The sequence below is a fragment of the Galleria mellonella genome, unplaced genomic scaffold (genome assembly GCF_026898425.1).
Source record: "Galleria mellonella isolate WM207_F2 unplaced genomic scaffold, CSIRO_AGI_GalMel_v1 utg133, whole genome shotgun sequence".
NCBI lineage: Eukaryota > Metazoa > Arthropoda > Insecta > Lepidoptera > Pyralidae > Galleria > Galleria mellonella.
In genome coordinates this window covers 770378-789816 of record NW_026441990.1, presented here as the reverse complement: position 1 = coordinate 789816, position 19439 = coordinate 770378, and the positions used below count along the sequence as shown (strand labels likewise).

At 31.5% G+C, this 19439-nt stretch overlaps 3 protein-coding genes across 3 annotated transcripts in view; 2 read left to right on the top strand and 1 right to left on the bottom strand.

The window, feature by feature from the left end:
• Positions 1–669: 669 nt before the first annotated feature.
• On the top strand, positions 670–6170 carry LOC113511085 (endonuclease G, mitochondrial). The gene is made up of 6 exons (XM_026894671.3): positions 670–1045; positions 2078–2280; positions 2727–2850; positions 3752–3864; positions 4485–4665; positions 5198–6170. Exons 1-6 carry the CDS (start codon positions 836–838, stop codon positions 5291–5293), a joined length of 927 nt encoding a protein of 308 aa, XP_026750472.1. The 5' UTR covers positions 670–835; the 3' UTR covers positions 5294–6170.
• A 1032-nt stretch (positions 6171–7202) lies between these two features.
• Positions 7203–11172, bottom strand: LOC113511073 (eukaryotic translation initiation factor 2 subunit 1). Its single transcript, XM_026894655.3, has 7 exons — positions 11023–11172; positions 10685–10922; positions 9673–9901; positions 8973–9205; positions 8382–8497; positions 7993–8104; positions 7203–7382 (listed from the first exon to the last, which is right to left on the bottom strand). Exons 2-7 carry the CDS (start codon positions 10920–10922, stop codon positions 7312–7314), a joined length of 999 nt encoding a protein of 332 aa, XP_026750456.1. The 5' UTR covers positions 11023–11172; the 3' UTR covers positions 7203–7311.
• A 4909-nt stretch (positions 11173–16081) lies between these two features.
• The window catches only part of LOC113511104 (collagen alpha-1(IX) chain-like), a 28605-nt gene continuing 25247 nt past the window's right edge, over positions 16082–19439 (top strand). Inside the window, exon 1 of the mRNA XM_026894694.3 lies at positions 16082–16283. Within this exon, the coding sequence (XP_026750495.2) occupies positions 16270–16283 (14 nt within the window). The 5' untranslated portion in view covers positions 16082–16269. The remainder of the gene's footprint in view (positions 16284–19439) is intronic.

The window sequence follows — 19439 nt, the reverse complement described above, 5'->3', positions numbered from 1 at the left end:
CAGGTAAAATAATTTAGAAATGTCAAAATATAAGTAGGGTTATCGAATATATTCGATTTGGATTTGAATTTTTACATCTAAAACTGATTTATTCTATGATTTAACTCAATTTAATTTTTATTTTATAAATTAACTAATAGAAATGCACTCTTATATATTCGTTATAGGTAACTTTCTTTTTTAGGAGATTCTTATTCCAGTGTAGTTTATATTACTTTTTGTTATATAAGGAGCATTCTTTTGTAGTTGGTTAATGTATAATTTACAGCTACAACTGTGAGTTTTGTACTATTTATTTTTGATATAAATAATTTAAAAAATTAAATGTAGTTTTAATCTTTATAAAAGTATACTATTCTAAAGATCATTTAAAGATACACAGGTCAAGATCAATCTATCTCAGTTTCTTTCTATGTAAATTCCTTGTTTTTTTTTTGTAGTATGTGGTCAACTTTTAGATGTAACTGCATACTTTTCCCTTTTTTGTAGATGCAACATAACCATGGAAAATTATTTGATTTCCGTTCGAGCTTAATGTCACGCTTGATTCGAATAGACAGTAACCGTTTATAAAGCTTGAAAACCCTAGAATATAACTCTTCCGTCGATGCTCACAGATTCAGAAACAGAACGTTTCATGTTTAAAGATAAGCCAGCTGTCAAGTGTATGTCAGTAGGTATCTAGATGTACCTATTATCTGTGGTATCTAGTTATTTTAATGTACTTATTGTATTTTGCTCGTTTCTTTTTCGAAGATCTTGTATATAGTTTTGTTTCATTGTTGAATTGAATTAAACTTCTAATTAATCTGATGTGTATTATATATTATCTGAAATGATGCGTAAACGGTTGCTCCATTTTGTGCAATTAGGCACTGTTGGTATAGCCGGTTATTTTATTGGACAGCATGGGCTTAAAAATGACGATAACGATGATTCTTTTCTGATAAATGGTAAAAAAATTAGAAAAATGCCTGGTTTGCCCATTTACGGCACTGTTTCAGCGGCAGCTCCTTACACGGACAGTAGCTCAGCCAAATATCGGGTAATTATTCAGTTATAAATTAAATAATGTGTTTTTTAATTATATATTACATTCTCAATTAAATTATTATTATTATTTATCTAATTATTTATTGGTAATAAATAATTAGATATTTAATTTTAAGACGCGGTTTTTCATTTTATTTGTGGTATAAACAAATACAGTGCATGGACACTTTTTATTTAGGTTATAATTTAAGTACTTTATACAAATTTATTTCCTATTCCATATTTTTTTTCTGTATTTTATAAAAGAAATTTAGTTAAACTTGCTTAGATGAACTAATTGAAATGGATTTTATATTTAGATATAGGTATCAATATTTAAGATTCATAGCTTATATAATATATTTTCTTAAGAGTAAATAAGTAATTATTTGAAAAAAGTTATTGTTATGTATATCTTACTATTATTGTGAGTGTGAAAGTTTGTAACTCTGTATGGATGGATGATTTTTTGTTACTCTTTCTTGTAAAACTATTAAACTGATTTGAATGTAATTTCGTATATAGATTATTCTGGTATGCAGATAGGTAACTAAATAACTTGCCAACTTGGGACATAGGATACTGAGTCATGTGGATGAAGCTGTAGTATACACCTAGTCTGTTAATATTTTTAGTAAACATCTGCTTAAGTTTCAAATAATTAACCATAGATTAGTCTTGTTATTATACATGCAGTTATTTAAACAGGTGTTATGCAGAAAAACAATTCATATTGATATACAAGTTAAAAATATCAATTGAATCATTACACATGTATACTTAGTAAATGTTATTTTATCACATTACCACTTGTATATATATATGTATCATAACTAGTTTTTATTCACAACTTCCATAAAAAAATTTATCATGACATTTTCTATATCAAATCTATGTATAAAAATTTTTATGACAATTAAGTGAGCTGTTAAGACACCAATAGGTAACAAATAAACAAGTTTGATTTCATATCCTACTAATTTGATTAATATTATAAAATTGTAACTAGACTTTTGTGCTTAACTATATTTCAACTTTTTGACAGGTCCCCGAAATAATGAAATATGGCTTTCCTGGTATGGATAATGTTCATTCATATGATGATTATGTGCTGTCATATGATCAAAGGAACAGGGTACCACATTGGGTGTTTGAGCATCTAACAAAGGCACATGTGACGAAAAACAATGAAGTAGACAGGAGTAAATGCGAGTTCATGCCAGATGAAAGTATACATCCATTTTTTAGGTAATTTTTAATTAAAATTTCAAAGCCATAATAAAAAATGATGCTAATAATGTATTATTTTTTTTAAATGCATGACAACAACAAAATAAACACTTTTAAATAAGATGCCAATATTTAATATTAGAATTTTATTTTTTGGTACCGTTTTCCCTATATATACAGGAATTAAAATTTATTATGTGATTGTAACACTGTAGTCCTTACAAATTAAAAAAGTTCAGTTCCGCCCGCCGCCACCGTTTTTCTTTCATAAAAACTACAAACACCACCTGCACTATCAATATATGGGAGTAAGGTAACAAACATGGTGAAGCTAGGCTCTATGGTGAGTTATAGTGGACTGTGAGGTTAATTTCCACTCTGGAAACCATTGTGGTTAATTTATCACAAGGGGCCATAACATACCCATTGCCATTCATAAAATGAAAACAATATATTGTTTGCAGGTCTCAAAATAGTGATTATAAGAGGTCGGGCTTTGATCGCGGCCACATGGCTGCCGCTGGCAACCATCGCATCTGTCAGAAACATGTCGATCAGACCTTCTACCTCAGTAATATGGCGCCACAGGTATATATACTGCAAATCCTACTATTTATAATATGTATTATTAATGTGAGAATTTGTAAAATTGTTTAGACGTTTGCATTTTTATTACTGAATCACATTTAAATGGCATAACGGATTTAAATGAAAAGTACCCGAGTTATATATTCTATCTTAACACATAGGTATTCATACACCGAATCATGAGGGTGAAGCCGCAGGAAACAATAAGTTAATACAAAATGAAATCACAATAATTAAGATCCCTTTAAGGGAACCAGTGAAATGAGTTAAGTACTTTTTTTTTCCCAATTAAACATGAATGAAAATATGATGAAAAATTTTGAATCAGTAAGGTGCATACAGTTAAGTTGGTATAGGAGGCTCAATTATTTTATCTATTTTTTACACGGATTACCAATATACCGGATCCGGTGATTTATTTATTATTATTTATTTATTCATTACTACAAATATGTAAAAGCATTCTCTCCCAGTCAACCATAGGGGAGTGTCAGAATACTCGAATCGCAATACTAGTAATTATTGATATACATACATACTAAAATTACATATATAAACGAATAAATATATATAAATAACAAATATACTTACACATATGGTATATGACATATATTATATTATACACGAAATTGAGAGTAATATAAAGCACTTACTGCTCGGATAAAGAAAAAAAAGTGAGCGTGAACGTTTTTTTTTAAAGACGGTTTAGTCGGTAGTCTCTTAATGGCATCTATCTAGGTTACCTATCAAGTTTGATTCAAGGTATCCTATGTATACTTATAGTTTAAATGGTTAATCTGTGACCAAGCTACCAGATTACCTATCAAGTTTGATTCAAGATATGTATACCCATAGTTTAAATGTTTTTTACTCTATGGATAATTTAAACTCTTATTTTAAGGTGGGCGAAGGATTCAACAGGCATGCATGGAATAGATTAGAGAAACATGTCAGGAAACTGACCAGAGTATATGATAATGTATACTGTTGTACTGGCCCACTGTACTTGCCCAGGTATGATTTGAGTCAAGTTATTTAATGCAACTCAAAATGAACAGAAAAATGTTACGGCGCGTTACATGGGAAGGGGGGGTCAAAAACCTTCAAAAATTGTGTTATGTAATAATTGAATATCTTTTTTATATAGACACAAACAGCATTATTGTTTACATAGAATACTCTATGATGCCCATGATGTCTTATGCATCACCATATCTAAGGAGTATGGTGTTATGCCTCTATACTGTGTAATCTGCTATGTCACAACTATATCTTACCATTAAAATCGGAATACACTTGTTCAAATACAGTTTTATAGCAGAAATACGAACTGGGAATTTTTAAAGATATTGTTAGTAATGCGGACCACCAGTTCCATTGCTAGTAATATACCTTGACAGGTCTACCTCCACGTGGAAATCATAGGGCTGAATCGCAGGTTTATTAATCAAGATGGGCTAACTAACCTGCTCTTACTTTTTCCCTTACTGGTGCCCCACCGGTGTATATCACTAGCGCAGACGGGGTAACTGTTCCATTATCATACATAAAAAAAACACAGAGTTTCGAATAGTTATTTGAGGTTAGGAGTTAGTTGGTTATTTGAGGTTCCATTGTATCTTGTGTCTTTTTAGAAAGGAATCCGACGGCAAGTCGTACGTCAAATATCAGGTGATAGGCGCGAACACGGTCGCGGTGCCGACGCACTTCTACAAGGTGGTAGTGGCGGAGGCGGCGACCGGCCAGTTGCACATGGAATCTTACGTGATGCCCAATCAGAAGATACCTGATGAAACGCCAATTACATCCTTCATGGTAATTATAATGTTAACTGATGCCCTTAAAATGTATGGCATATACGCATACAGGTTTTACCAGAGGGAGGCTTTGTACAAAAGTCGTTTGCTTGGGTATCTCTGTCCCATTCATGTTTCAACCGTAAAGTAGTTGTGTTTGCATAGTTGTGTTTCGTTTTTAAGGATGGGATATGGCGTGAATTTACAGGGTACAGAGTAATAGCAACCGAGACCTCAAGAATGGCAACGCATGGGGGGTATCATGGGCGAAACAGTATACTCTGTTATGTGCATGGTACTGCTCATGTGTATAGGCAACGGTTACCACTTTCCATCTGGTGGGCCGTCAGCTTGTTTGTCATTTTAAGTTGTATAAAGAAAAAAAAGGTTGGCAAAAACTGAAACATTGTTATTCTTATTGGCTGAAATTATATTCCGAACTGGGCGATAGAATAATAAGGTAGAATGATAAAAAAATTAATAGGAACGGTATAAAGTGCATATCCCCAGATCTATAAATATAAATACAATAAATACTTATTTTATTACAGGTCTCACCCGAAGTGATAGAGCGGGCGGCCGGTTTGCTGTTCTTTAACAAACTCGACAGGTCTAAATTGACCTCTATTAATGGACGAAAAGTGTAATATTATCGCCAGTGGATTGTGATCTTTTTCCCGTTAGGAATAAAATTTGAAATTAAGATTTACAAAGTAAAATTAGTACTTTTATTCGCCAGGTACATGCAACAGACCCGTGTGCGGTATACAATGTGTTCTCTCATGCCTGACAAAATGTATTTCCCATATTTTTACCGCAGCATACTTAATACGTATTTAATAACGGCTTAAATATACAAATAAATTTATAATTCTATCTACACTGTAAGGGACTAGTCATGAAGATAATAAAAGAAGAATGAAGATTTAACAATTAATTATATACAAGTAGTTGTATCCCGCGGTTTCTCGCGCGTGAATCGGTACATAAAGTAACCTATATGCTAATTAGGATATAATCTACCTGTGTCTAAATTTCATTCAAATCTGTTCAGTATTTTTTGCGTGAAAGAATGACAAACGTACATCCATTATTACAAACATGCACATAATAATAATAATAATATTATTTTAATAACTCAATTTATGATTGTTGTTAGAGTGTAGGTTGTAAGTATATATAATATCTTTATAATGTGACTTTAGTCATAAAACTTCTGTATTTGTAAAGGTGGATAGTTCCTTAAAAGATTTTTTGTATGTATGGCTGTATTTTTTATACAATCTATTAATGTATGTTGAATTATGTGAAGAGAAAAAAGTAAAAGAAATTTCCAATAGTAGGTAGTTGTAATTAAAATTAAATAGATTCAAGAACAGACGTAGCCAATTGTTAGTTTAAATATATTTGTGATTGTGTGCAGTTAGTTAAAATATCTTGTGCAATATAATTGTTATTAATAAATCATGTAAATAGTCAATTTTATTAGTTTTATGTTTTTGAAATATATTGTTATTGAAAATATTTTTGTCTATAATTTTTGATTCAGAAGTTTTCCCATGTTGTTTTATTTGAAAATCGAATAGAAAATTTAATCCTATCAGGATTAATTATGTATGTTTATTTTATGAATTATATTATACTACTTAATACAATTTTTAAACAGCCATCTAGTATCTCTGCTCATCGTAAAGGTTAACTGGTAGAGAATGCCTATAGCATTAAGTCCGCCTTTTGTATCAAATTTCATTGGTCATCTCTCAACTATTTGGACCAAGTGCATTGTATTTTAAACTGCGTCAAGAAATCACGGAACGATTACTATGAGTTGGCAAATTGTTCCAACTCTTAACATATTTGACTGACCACTACATATGCATTTTAGCGGGAGTATAAAATTTTTGATACTACAGCCAACAAATATGCGTACATACCGGACCTTTAGACGTAAGCGAATTCATCAATACCATTTTTTTTTTATATATATAATACATTTTTTTATCTGCAATTTGCATTTTTGAGATATATATATATATATATATATATATATATATATATATATATATATATGAATAGATGATAATAGAATAATAACCACGCCTTCGCTATAGGTATAGGCAGCAGTGAGGGATGAAGCAGGCCAGTTGGCTCATTGTGATAAATTTATCAATAATTAACCAAGATGGTTTCCAGGGAGAACCGGCTCGGTTATAATCATATTAGGGTGTATTGCTAGCAATGGGGCTGATAGATCTTATTACTGACAATCCCTATCCTTCCACTATGATACTATTTCTTTATCAGCCGGTAACTGTCCACACAACAGGTCTCCCCCATAAGGGGAGCTTTGCCAGTAGTTGCCACGCTTGTGGGTTGACTGCAGTTGTGCTTTCGGCGATGCTTTAAGAAAGACACTGCTGCCCATCCCTCAACTTTAAGATCCTGTAATCGCCTTTTACGATACCTACGGGAGAGGAGGGGGTGCTCCATTCTAGTGCGAGGTTACACGGGAGGTATGATACTATAAGTGATAATTCGGTTGCTTAAAACAAAACATTTCTTTGTATAAAAAACATTTGTATATTCCAGATAGAATTGCATAGCGACAGTATTATTATTACAATAGGTTATATATATAGATACAGAAGTCTATGTGTACACTCGCTTAGTTCTCGTCCTCTTCGTCCGACGCGCCGTTCTGTTGTGGCTCCTCATCCACGCCCGCATTGCCCATACCTTCAAATAAAAAGCATATTTTGTGAATTAATAACTTTGTACAAAAGTCGATTGCTTAGGTACCTCTGTCCCATTCTTGTTTCTACCGTGAAGCAGTTGTGTTTACATGGCTGTGTTTAGGTTTGAAGGATGGCGTGAATTTACAGGGTACAGAGGAATAACACCTAAGTTCTCAGGAATGGCAACGCATGAGGGGTATCATGGGCGAAACATTATACTCTGTTATGTCCATGTCTCATGTTTTCATCAGGTGGGCCGTTAGCTTGTTTGCCATTCTAAGTTGTAGAAAAAAAAAACTATTATTTTTCTTAAAGAAATATACTGTTACATAAAATAGTGGCCAGCACCGGATTAACGCTTTTTCTTTATTAAAGTCATATGTCTAATTATAAATATGTCTGTTTGATAATGGAATGTGACGTTCTATATGTAAATTTTTAAATTTAAGTATTATTTGAGTTTAAACATTACAAAAGAAAAAATAAAATTTTCTCTTTACAATATATTAGTTTAGATATAATTGTGTGAATAAAAATTATTAAGTTTTTATACCAGGATTATTTACAAAAAGGTAATTGCTAAGGAAAAAACAGCAGAAAGGCCATCTCACCCTGGTCCTCATCTTCCTCGGCAGAGTCTCCAGCCACCTCTGCATTCTCTGCCTCTGCTCGCTCCATCTGCCGCGCCAGTTCCGCTTCATCAGTCGCTGTCACAACTTTAGGCTGGAATGAAAAGAAATGAATGTTTCATTAAGAAAAAGTGTTATATGTTTGGAATCACACATTATTGGCCTTAGAGGTCATCACGGGACGGGAGGCGTATGAACAGGCGGATCTCAGAGAATACAATGTGACGTTCTTGGTTTCCTTTATGCGTTAGTGAGGATTATAGTGTTATGCCTCCATATCATGTAATTTCCCCTTGTTTTCTTTTTTTTTAATATGCAATAAATCAATAAACTCATAACTAATTAGTTCTATGGATATTGGATACACATACCGCCATTTGCACATTGAAGACTCCACCAGCCGCTAGGATGGTTTCCTTTATTTTGTCGATCGCGTCTTGTAGTGTTTTGAGACCGTCTGTCTTTTCAGGTGTCGATGTTGTCATTACTTGGAAAATAAAAGATAAAATAAAGGCTTGACTACCAGCAGAAATATATTATCAACAGCGATGGTGTGCTTGCATGCTTGCTATGTGCAAGAATCTTTATTAAAAAGATTGGCTATGTAATCCATATCCGAGCACATCAACACCAACTACAGCTCCCTGCATACATGCAGACAAATCTATTCATATAATAAAACTGTAAAGGTCAAATGTCTGTACATAAAAAAGTAAACTCTAAAAACCGAGTCAGGGGGATGTTAGACGAGAAATAGAACACATCCCGATTTTTTAAACGTTTCTCTATTTGTAGGAATAAAAATTTTGGATTTGGGATGTTATTCAATCATATTTAAAAGACTAAATGGATTTGAATCTAATTTTGAGCATTAAGAGTAAGGTTTTAACTAATTTTAATTTAACACATAAAATATATGTGGGTAAAGTATTGGGGAACAGCTGGTGAAAAATAATACTTACCATACAAAGGAGGGGCAATAAGATTAATCTTAATTGGCATGTCAGCTGTGGACAGCGCAAGGCCAGACTTTAGGGCGGTTCTAACGGCGTCGATACCCTCGTAGCCATAGCATGCACACTCTATGTCAGCACGGATCTTTACCGCTTGCGATGTCAGTTTCCTCTTGATGTTTGCCAGCAGTACTTCCTTAGTGTTGTCATCAAGTCCACATTCATTTAGTACTGATGGATCACTGTTGAATTATATTTTTTTGGTAATTTGTGTATTTTGAAAATTATAATCTTGATTTAAATTTATAAAACAAATACAAATAAAAATACAACAAAATTTTTATTTTGTGAGTACAGAGGTTTAATATCTTAGCTATTTACCAGGAATGGCAACACCTGTAGAGTGTTGATTATGTCTATAGTTGATGGTTAATGTCAGCTTATTAGTAATTCCAAATAATATAACACATTATACCTTTGCATAGAGTTATTTATTGTTTTACATACAGAATTAGATCATTAATTGTGACATTTTAATTTATTTAGATCTTATATGCTTTCTCCTGCTTTACTCTACCATCTGCAGAGTGTATCTATTAGTTAGAATAAACCAGTTAAAACTTTAAAATGTATTCTGTGGTTTGAAATATCTACAATTTAATATACTCATAAAATAATATCTCCAAATAATTATGCAATAAATACTTACACAGCAGCCTGCTTAAAGAAATCATAAGCAGATGCCTTTTTCTTATATTTCTCTTCAAAAAGCCAGGCTGTCCTTTTATATAGCTCTTCTAACTGTTCTGAAGACTCATAATGTAACAATTCAGCTACATGTCGCAAGATTGAGTTCACTGCTTTCGCTTTTGCGTACCTTTCTGTACATTTGTCTATGTCCTCAGCTGATACACGACGTTTTGATAAATCTATATAACCTGTAATTGTGTATTTATAGATTGTTATATTTACAGATACAATATATTCTTATAAACAGAATAACTGTGTTAATACCAATTTACATTTCTAAAACTAACTAAACTATCAGATCAACCAGATCACAGTTTCCCTGGAAATTATCATAGTTAATTCATGGAGAATTTGTCATGAAACCATCTTGACTTTTTCTTAATTATCATTTTTTCACTGGTAGGATACCAGTTTTTATTTATTCACTACTTGCATCCCTTGGCTTTGCATGTGTGAATAGGCACAAAGTAATCAATGTGCTGCTAAATTAAATAAGACCTACCTATGGACCAAATGTCATTTAAATCTGTACAGTAGTTTTTATGTGAAAGAATAAGAAATATGCATCCATCTTTATAAACTTTCCCATTTGGGGAAAAGGGATTGTTAATAATTAGGGCAATCTCCATGCAGTTCCCCCTGGAAACCATTGTGGATAATTCTAGTGGAATTCATAACTGCACTAACTGATTTGCTTTTATCATCACCTATCATCCTTCACTGGTGTCCCGCCAGCGTATACCAATAGACGGGGTTACCATTCCATTATCACCCATAAAAAACTTTACCATTTATAATATTAATAGGAATTATGGATAATAACATGAGCTTTTTAAATGTAGATATAAAAATTAAAGTTTTTGTACACAAACATGAAAGATTTAAAGAGAGCTGTAGCACATAATTTCTGAAAGTCTAATTAGATGATGCAAGTGAACAGTAACCTTAAAAATTTTAAGGATTGCATTTACCTTTCTCTTTATCTACCCTGATCACCACAACGGGCTCGGTTTTGCCAACTCTAATCAATTTATTAATGGATCTGATACGTCGCCTGGACAGTTCAGAGAGTAAAATCATGCCTTCAATGTTGTTATATTCTAACAGATGAACGTACGCGCCCATCTCAGCGATGGATCTCACGTTCACCATCACCACATCTTCCACCTCGGGATATTTCTCTTGGTAAAATCGACACGACAACGGCATCTGAAATAATATTCGCATATCCAGGAGAAAACATAACCTAGACAAATTTAATTAAGCAACAAAAAATACTGCCACTATTAACACTGGGTTTAATTATCACCTTGATTATGCAGAGTCACGTATTTCAATAAGTTTATAGTGTAATATTAATATAATTGTTGTAATAATTAAATAGTTCACGTTGACCACTTTGCACGAATATTTAACAATCCGACTACCAGTGTTGCCAGAAGCAATTTTTTTTTACTGATATTATTGCTGGCTTGGAAGCGTATCTTTTAAGAACTTTTTTTTATGTATGATAATGAAATGGTAACCCCGTCTGCGCTACGATAGGGTGTATTGCTAGTAATGGGAAAATTACACCCCATTACTAACAATCCCTTTCCCACCTTTAGCAACATTAACATATTTAAAATTTTATTACCATCATATATATTGGTTTATATAGGATCGGATTGACTGACCTCTTTGAATAAGAATATCTGACATGCGTCAGATATTCTTAGCGACGATTACTTGAAAAGCTTCGAAATATTTTCAAAATGCCTGTCAATCCTGTGGAAGTGTGCTTAAACTTGTTTCCATACAAAACTTTATAAAACACTTGCAACCTGCATTGGCTTCACACGGGTTTTTTTTACAGAAAATATAAATAAAGCCTATGTTAATCCGAGGAGACGTAGTTTTCGGTAAAATTGGTTGTATAGTTTTGGAATTAAATCGTAATAAACAAAAATCAATCATTTTTCTCGTTATACTTAATATTACTTTATATTGATACACAACCTAAACTTTAATATGGCTTTATCTCCTAAGATATTCATTTAATTCGCATGGTGTAAAGGGAAAATAATCTTTAGAAAATGCTCAAGCCAACTAACGTATTTAAAATGGTAAGAATACATACAAAGAATATATACAAAGCTTTCCAATTAAATTATTTATAATTGCTTATTTTTTAAAGTATCAAAAGTAAAAATGTCCATCGCGGACTTTTCTTTAGACCTATATAAGATACATAATTCCATCATACATTATTTTGTTATATTTTAAAGGGTTTAGGTAGCGTTTTCGTTGACGGCGGCTTATTTTTTCCGACGCCATTTTTTTCATATAACTTGATAAGTTTTATAAATTTTAATAAATTATATATTAAACCATTCTCGAGAATCCGTTGGTGAAAACAGTATAAATCGGTGCAGTAGGTCTTTAATTTATCGCGAACAGACAGACGCGGCGGAGGGCTTTGTTTTATAATATGTAGTGATAAGAAATTTAAAATTGTAGTTACGTGTGTAAACTGTTTACAGCGGGCACCCTCCAAATGCACTTCACTATTTTGTGACGTAGTACCTACGTTATTGCATTATACTGTGATTTTCTGTGCGTTAGTTTAAGCTGAAAATGTCGACCTATAAATTATATAGAGATGCTAACGCATTACTTACAAGTGCTTGTTTCACAAGAATCTCAAGAAAATATTATAAATATTTAAACTCTCTTAAAATCAATATTTTTTTTTCTTTTCTTATGGCACGGCACAAAATGCATCCGCCAAAAACAAAGTTTGGGAAACAGCATTTTAGGGAAGGAATTTTGAACGAAGGAATTTAGGATAAGGATCAGAAAAGTTGAATGATGGATAATATAAGGAAAAGGACAGATATCTAAATAGAAATTACAATATATTTAACCTTAAAAATATATATGTATATGAAAAGTACATAAAATAAGATAATTTACAACTTAATATTATTGATAAGAATAAAAGATGAAATCAAATTATATACTTCTAAATTATCAAGAAACAATAATACTGGAACTGATGTAGGTAAGGGAATACGGAGGGAAAGGAGGGAATTAAAAAGAACAGAATGGTCATAGAGAGGACAATTTAAGAGAATGTGTTAAAATCAATATTTAAAAAACTAATGAGATTTTTATTTCTTTTTTTTGGCCAACTTTTGAGTTATGTTGATATTTTAAAACAGTATTATCCTACATTATTAGATTTTTTTTTGATAGGTGAAAATGTTTTGGTAACCCCGCCAGCGCTAACGGGATACGCTGGCGGAGCCCCAGTGAAGGGTGATAGATGAGAATGAAAATAGGCCAGTTAGCCCATCATGATGAATTCATAAGGAATTAACCATAATAGTTTCCAGGGAGAACCGCGAAGAGGTCGACCTGGTTGGGTATATTGCTAGCAATGGAATTCTCAGTCTCAACAATCCCTTTCCCCCCATATTAGTAGTATTATAATCTTAATAATTTCATAAATATAAAATATGAAAATGTTTTTTTTTTATTTTTTAATTGAACGTATATTGGATTAACACATAGGGTAGTTTTTAATATGTATAATTCGCGCGGGCAAAGTCACGGGGAAAAATCAGTAAACACAGATTATAGGTATGGACTTATCGGTCGCATTCTATGCGTGTTCATTGTGGCATACTTTTAGCATCTTTCTCGGAAGACGTCCTATATTTATCCTTGACACTGTCTACACATTATACGACATACACTCATTTAATGTGAGTGCAATTTTTTAATGTGTATTTATACAGCTCAGACAATATTTTATACAGCCTAAAACAAGTAATTGTCGCCTGTACACTTGAACCATATACACTACAGAATATACTGTGACGCCCATGATTAATCCATGGTTGGTATTGCTCTTTCTGAGATCCAAGATATTATGCTTGCGTGTCCTGTACTTCTTTCCTTTTTTTTTAATTAGTATATTGTTTGAGAAATATTTCTTGTAAGAAGCAATTTACAGTGGTACCCTGCACTTTGGTTATGTTTTGTTAAGAGAGGGACTGGTTGAAAACCAGCGCTGTGCAGCTGTTCACATTGCGCTTGGACACGCACATCATCATGAGCATCAGCTGAGCCGGTTCCTTTTGCCTAGTATGGGACACCTTTTGTATTTGTTATTTATATTTTATATTGTAATTGTGTGTTTACTGGCAATAAATGTTTTCTATTATATTCTATTCCTGTATTTTCACTACCATAATACCACCCTTCGCCCTTAAATAATATCAATCAAACATGGCTACTTCTCGGCAGAAATGTGAGTAAAATAAATTTAGTTAGCACTCTTTGTTAAATTTAGCACAACAATTGCTTGTATTATTTTATTTAGAACGAGAGATAGTTTATAATAATGTAATCCAGCAATTAACAGACAGAAACACTATCTGTTAAATTAATACGAATCATCTTCTTATTAAAAGCATTTACACGTTTATTTATAACTATTAGGTCATCTGTGCTTTATGGATGCTTATTTTTTTTTATAAGTTTAGAATAAAAAAAATAAAAAAAACTGACGACCTACCTGATGGACAACCGGATGGATGATTGGCTATCAACATGAATTATGTATATTAAACGTCACAGAAGAAGTGATTTCTAATATGTCGTTATTCCTAAGAACTTATGTCGGATTTGTAACTGAGAAGCTTGTAATCTATTATTTAAAATTCACGTGTCGCGGTGTTTGTTACCAAACTCCTATAAAACGGCTTTACCAATTTTCATGAAATTTTGTATGCCTATCGGGTAGGTTTGAGAATCGGCCAACATCTATTTTTCATATCCCCTCAATGATAAGGCTGACCCACCCCTAAATATTTTTTTTTTAATTTTTTGACAAAATTTTTATTTTTATTTTATTATGATTTAGCATTGAAAAATATATACAAATTCAAATTTACTCGCTTTACGATCAACCTCTGTTTTTAATCGCGATTTTTATATGCCGTAATAGGGTTGTAAGATGGTAATCGAATATAATAATTGTAGTACGATAAATTTTCATGTATAGTTCTCGAAATAATGTATATGGTAAAACAACGATTGCTGAGTTAGCTAATTTCACTATAACTGGCCCTTAAAACGGAAATACAGCTGTATCACAGTCTAAAAAATATTTAAGCTTAGTTGCTTGGTGGCAGAACAGAAACACAAGAATATACAATAGTTGACTGGTAGAACACTGACCAGTGTTAATTTCCCCAAATGTAAATAGAATTTCACTGTGCATTAAAGTTTAAATAAATTAATATACATTTAGATGGCTTCGTGCAAAGATTTTCACTGTGTTGTTTGACGTTATAAATCTTACTGATATAATACAAATGTAACTAGTCGATGTCTATACATAGAAGAATGTGAGTATAAGGGGTCTTAATAAGAGTAGTCAGAGCAGAAGCCAAAATACTTAACATATTTTTTTAATTTTCTCTGTCTTCCAGATTATCTATCTGTCTGTTTATCTAAATGTCTGTCTGTCTGTCTATATGTTCAGCATCTCGTAAAAATTACTGTACCAAATTGGATGCAGTTTTCACATTTGTGTACCTGAAGGTCTAACTTAAAATCCAGTATACATTTTATCTTGTTATACTATTTAGATAAGATCCATTTCATTAGTTTACCTATTTCTGAAATCCACGCGTACGAAATAAGGGGTAAAAACTAAGTAGATAGTAAAATAACTATAATCTTTAATGGGGTAGTCAGAAGCTTTAGTTCGAGTATTGCCTAAACTCTATACATATAGTTTGGTTTAAATAGAATAGTTGGCCAGATTTGAATTCACGATGTTTATGTATTATATGTAGGGGTAGAATACAAGGCTTTCTACCTCTGTATAGGGAGGGGAAGGGGATTGTTAGTAATGGAGACTGAGAATTCCATTACTAATAATATATCCAACAAGGTCGACCTCCTCGCGGTTCTCCCTGGAAACTCTCATGGTTAATTCCTGATGAATTCATCATGATGGGCTAACTGGCCTGTTTTCATTCTCATCTATCACCCTTCACTGGTGCTCCGCCAGCGTATCCCGTTAGCGCAGGCCGGGTTACCATACCATTTTCACCCATCAAAAAAAAAATCTCTGCATAGGTCACGTCTGTGATCACTTCAGATATCCTAACCTCAGTGATGTAAAAAATAATTAACTTTTTGAAATACGAATATCTTGATGTAGTTTTAAGACTTAGTATGTATATTGTAGTAATTTAATTTTGGAATATCGCTCGTTTATTACTCAGGCATAGTCTATGCACTACAATACAGACTGTGGAACATTAAAAAGGCTGTCATGAAATAAATTAATTGATATATATCAGCAGTAGTGGCCGAGACAAATCTCTGTTCAATCGTTTGGCATAGCCAGCACGGCTCCTAATGTACTCGGTGGCGGGTCCCGTTAAATTAATTTGAAATTTTTCCGAATTTAATTTGTGTTTCTGTGGTGAATGAAAAACTTTTTTTTTAAATAAAGAATTATGCAACTGTGTTATCTCACTGGTCAGTAAGGATGCGGCTGTATACGTATGTATTTTTTATTCCTTTGCTCTACTTTCGGTTTATGATAATTGATAAATATATTAATGCTAATTAATGTTTTAAAAAAAGGTGTTTTAGCTGTTAGACGTTATTAATTAAAGTAATTAGGATTTATAATACAAAAATTATGCTACATATGTGAAAAATAGAGAATGTTTGTTGAATTGTGGTCTGTTTTTTTAAGTAAGTATTTATTTCCCGGAAAAATATATACAATTGTCGAAAAATATATATGTAAGGTTATGCAAGAATATGAAATATCAATTTAGGTATATATTTTAATAACACGCTTTTGGCAAAAAATTGCCAAAGACATGTTGTTGGCGCTTATTCGCTGAACATTGATTCAAATGAGTCAATGATTTCATCCCGCCAAATTGCCGTAAAAATGTTGATCGTAAAAATACAATTGTCTTTTTACAGCTTGTATTAAGCAAAAACAAGCCTTAACAGCTTTTGACCGGGTATTTTATGGTTTCAATACTTTCAGTTGAAACTATATTTTTTTCTATTTTTTTTGTTAGTTATTTGAGTATTTGCATCAGACTTTATTCTTTATTTTTTTTTTATGTACATATTATTTTTGTCTCATTATCTGAATACTAAAAGAGATTGTTTTTTGCATATTTATTAGATTAAATATATGTATAGGTAAATAGTGTGAAGAAATTGGTAGAAATATAATATGTTCTATTTTGCGAAAAATGTAGCTGCAACATTTTATCTAAGAAAACTAAAGTGACTCTAAACACAACTTCAGATTGTATTACTGCATATTGCATTTGTAGAGCAAATTATTAAAATGTTGTAATTTTTTTTGCAATAGATTCCAAATAGGCATTTTAGAGTTTAGGACAGGAGTTTAACAGAAATTGGATACTCAGGACAGAAAGTACACGCATTTGATATTATTATAAAAAGTATTGAGGTGAGGGGGGAGGGGGATTGAGGTGAGAAGAAAAAAGTAAAATGTTTGTACATGTTTGTAGATACATTCTATATATATTTAGTAATACGCTTAATTCTTAGATATCTATCTGTATGTAATTGCATTATCTCAAAAATCATTGAATGAATTAGATTTGCTGCTATATTGTAGATAGGTATATTTTATTAATGGCCATTTTAATTAATAACACTAACAGATGGGGCATAAATGACAGTAGTAAATCAATTCTATAAAATCATTGGATTCGCACGAAGCTGGTCTGATTACATTTTCATAGGTACTCGTGTACAAAGTTTCAAAGTTTATTATGTTGGTTCGTTAGGTTTCAAAGTATTAATTAGTTTAAATGTCACAATTTTTCCCGTCGATTTATATACAAAATACTTGTTATGGTTCTAAGTATTGTGTTTAAATAAGAAAATGTTTCAAAGTGTACTTACATGTAAAACATGTAGTGGTAAGGATTTCCTCTGTTATTTATATTACATCCAAGTGTAGTTTAACTCTCATTTACTAAGTGTTACGTAATTCTAACAAACTACATTCATTTGAAACTAATAATTAATTCTATTTCAAAACGTAAAACATACACACATATTTCATTTATTATATATATTTATTTCATTTTTCATTTATTATCATATTTGTTCATACATTTGCAAAATCAGCTTTGAGCATATATTGTGCAAATTATTGTCCTATTGTCTATCTCGTTCTAACATACAGGTTATTTTTCTCTCTTTCACATTATCAATTTATATATATTATTAATTTATATATACTTCCTTATCTAAAATGAATGTTACGAATCCAGCTGTCAAAGTAAAAAAAAAAAATAGAAATACTCTTAGATACTTTAGATATGGGTATACTATTGTACGAACTTTAAAGTGCACAATGTGACTAACAAAACTCTAGTAGTTTTATTTAATGTCTAAATTATGTGTTGCTTACGTATTAGTAATTGCATGTGCAGATAGATGTGATGCAAATAAGTGGCCACTGGCCGCTAAATTGTTAATAAGCGCTGAATCACTTCAATAAGCGGTTATCAATTGGCGGATGCGTCCAACTCAGACATTGACTGTTGCTAGCGCAGACTGGAGAGAAGTAAGGGTGGGTAATATATAGTAATATCTATATATTTTAGTTACAATATCTATATACTGGTCTAATAATGAATATGTTAAAAGTCTATTATCCAAAAAATAATATTGGATAAAAGAATTATAACGTATTCAAAAATAGATATTTTTTTCGATATGGTCGATATCGAAATGGGTAAGGAACCCAATATATAAATATCTGATCGGTATTCATATTATTCATGCTTAGAGAGAAGTGCTTGTAGGCAAATATATTTCTATACTTATAAATTTAAGATCCATCTCAGATATTTGTTAAAAAAGTCCCAACTGCATTTATTTTTCGCGCCAATTTTATTTGGCTTATGTTTAAAGGAGAGAGTCATTGCCCAGTAGTGTGATAACTAATTTTTTTTAATTAACGCCTGAAGCTGTAAATAAAAATAAATCGACAAATTATTTATTTATTTATAGAATTACCAACATAAGATACAGCTAAACATTTCAATACAATTTGATTATAGAAACTACTAATCAAAGTCGAAAATAATCCGAGTGATGATTTCCAAATTCCATCAAACAATCGATTACAAGTATCTATATGTTTAAATAATTCTTTTATTGATTAAGATTTGATATAGTAAAAATAGAAGCTTCGATCGCAGCAAGACTCATAAAAAATCAACACGGGAGTAAAACCTATAGATAGTAAAAAGTTCTATATAAATCAGTTCAAAATTAGCAATGATACTAAAAAATTCAAAATTAATAAAAATGTGAAATTTTTGAATGCAATTAAAAATTTTAAGTAAAGTTAATAAAATATAGATAACCACTTTTAAAATTCAGTAAACACCAAAGGAGGGGTCAAGGTAGGAGAAAAAGGTCATAAAAAAATATCAATAGGGGAGATATATGTATATATATATATATATATATATATATATATATATATATATATATATATATATATATATATATATATATATATATATATATATATATATATTTTTTTCCTGTAAGTTACAAGACGGGATGGTATATATTTAAAGGAGACACAAGTCGAGAATGTGAAAACCTAACTCAATAATAAAATATAATATAATT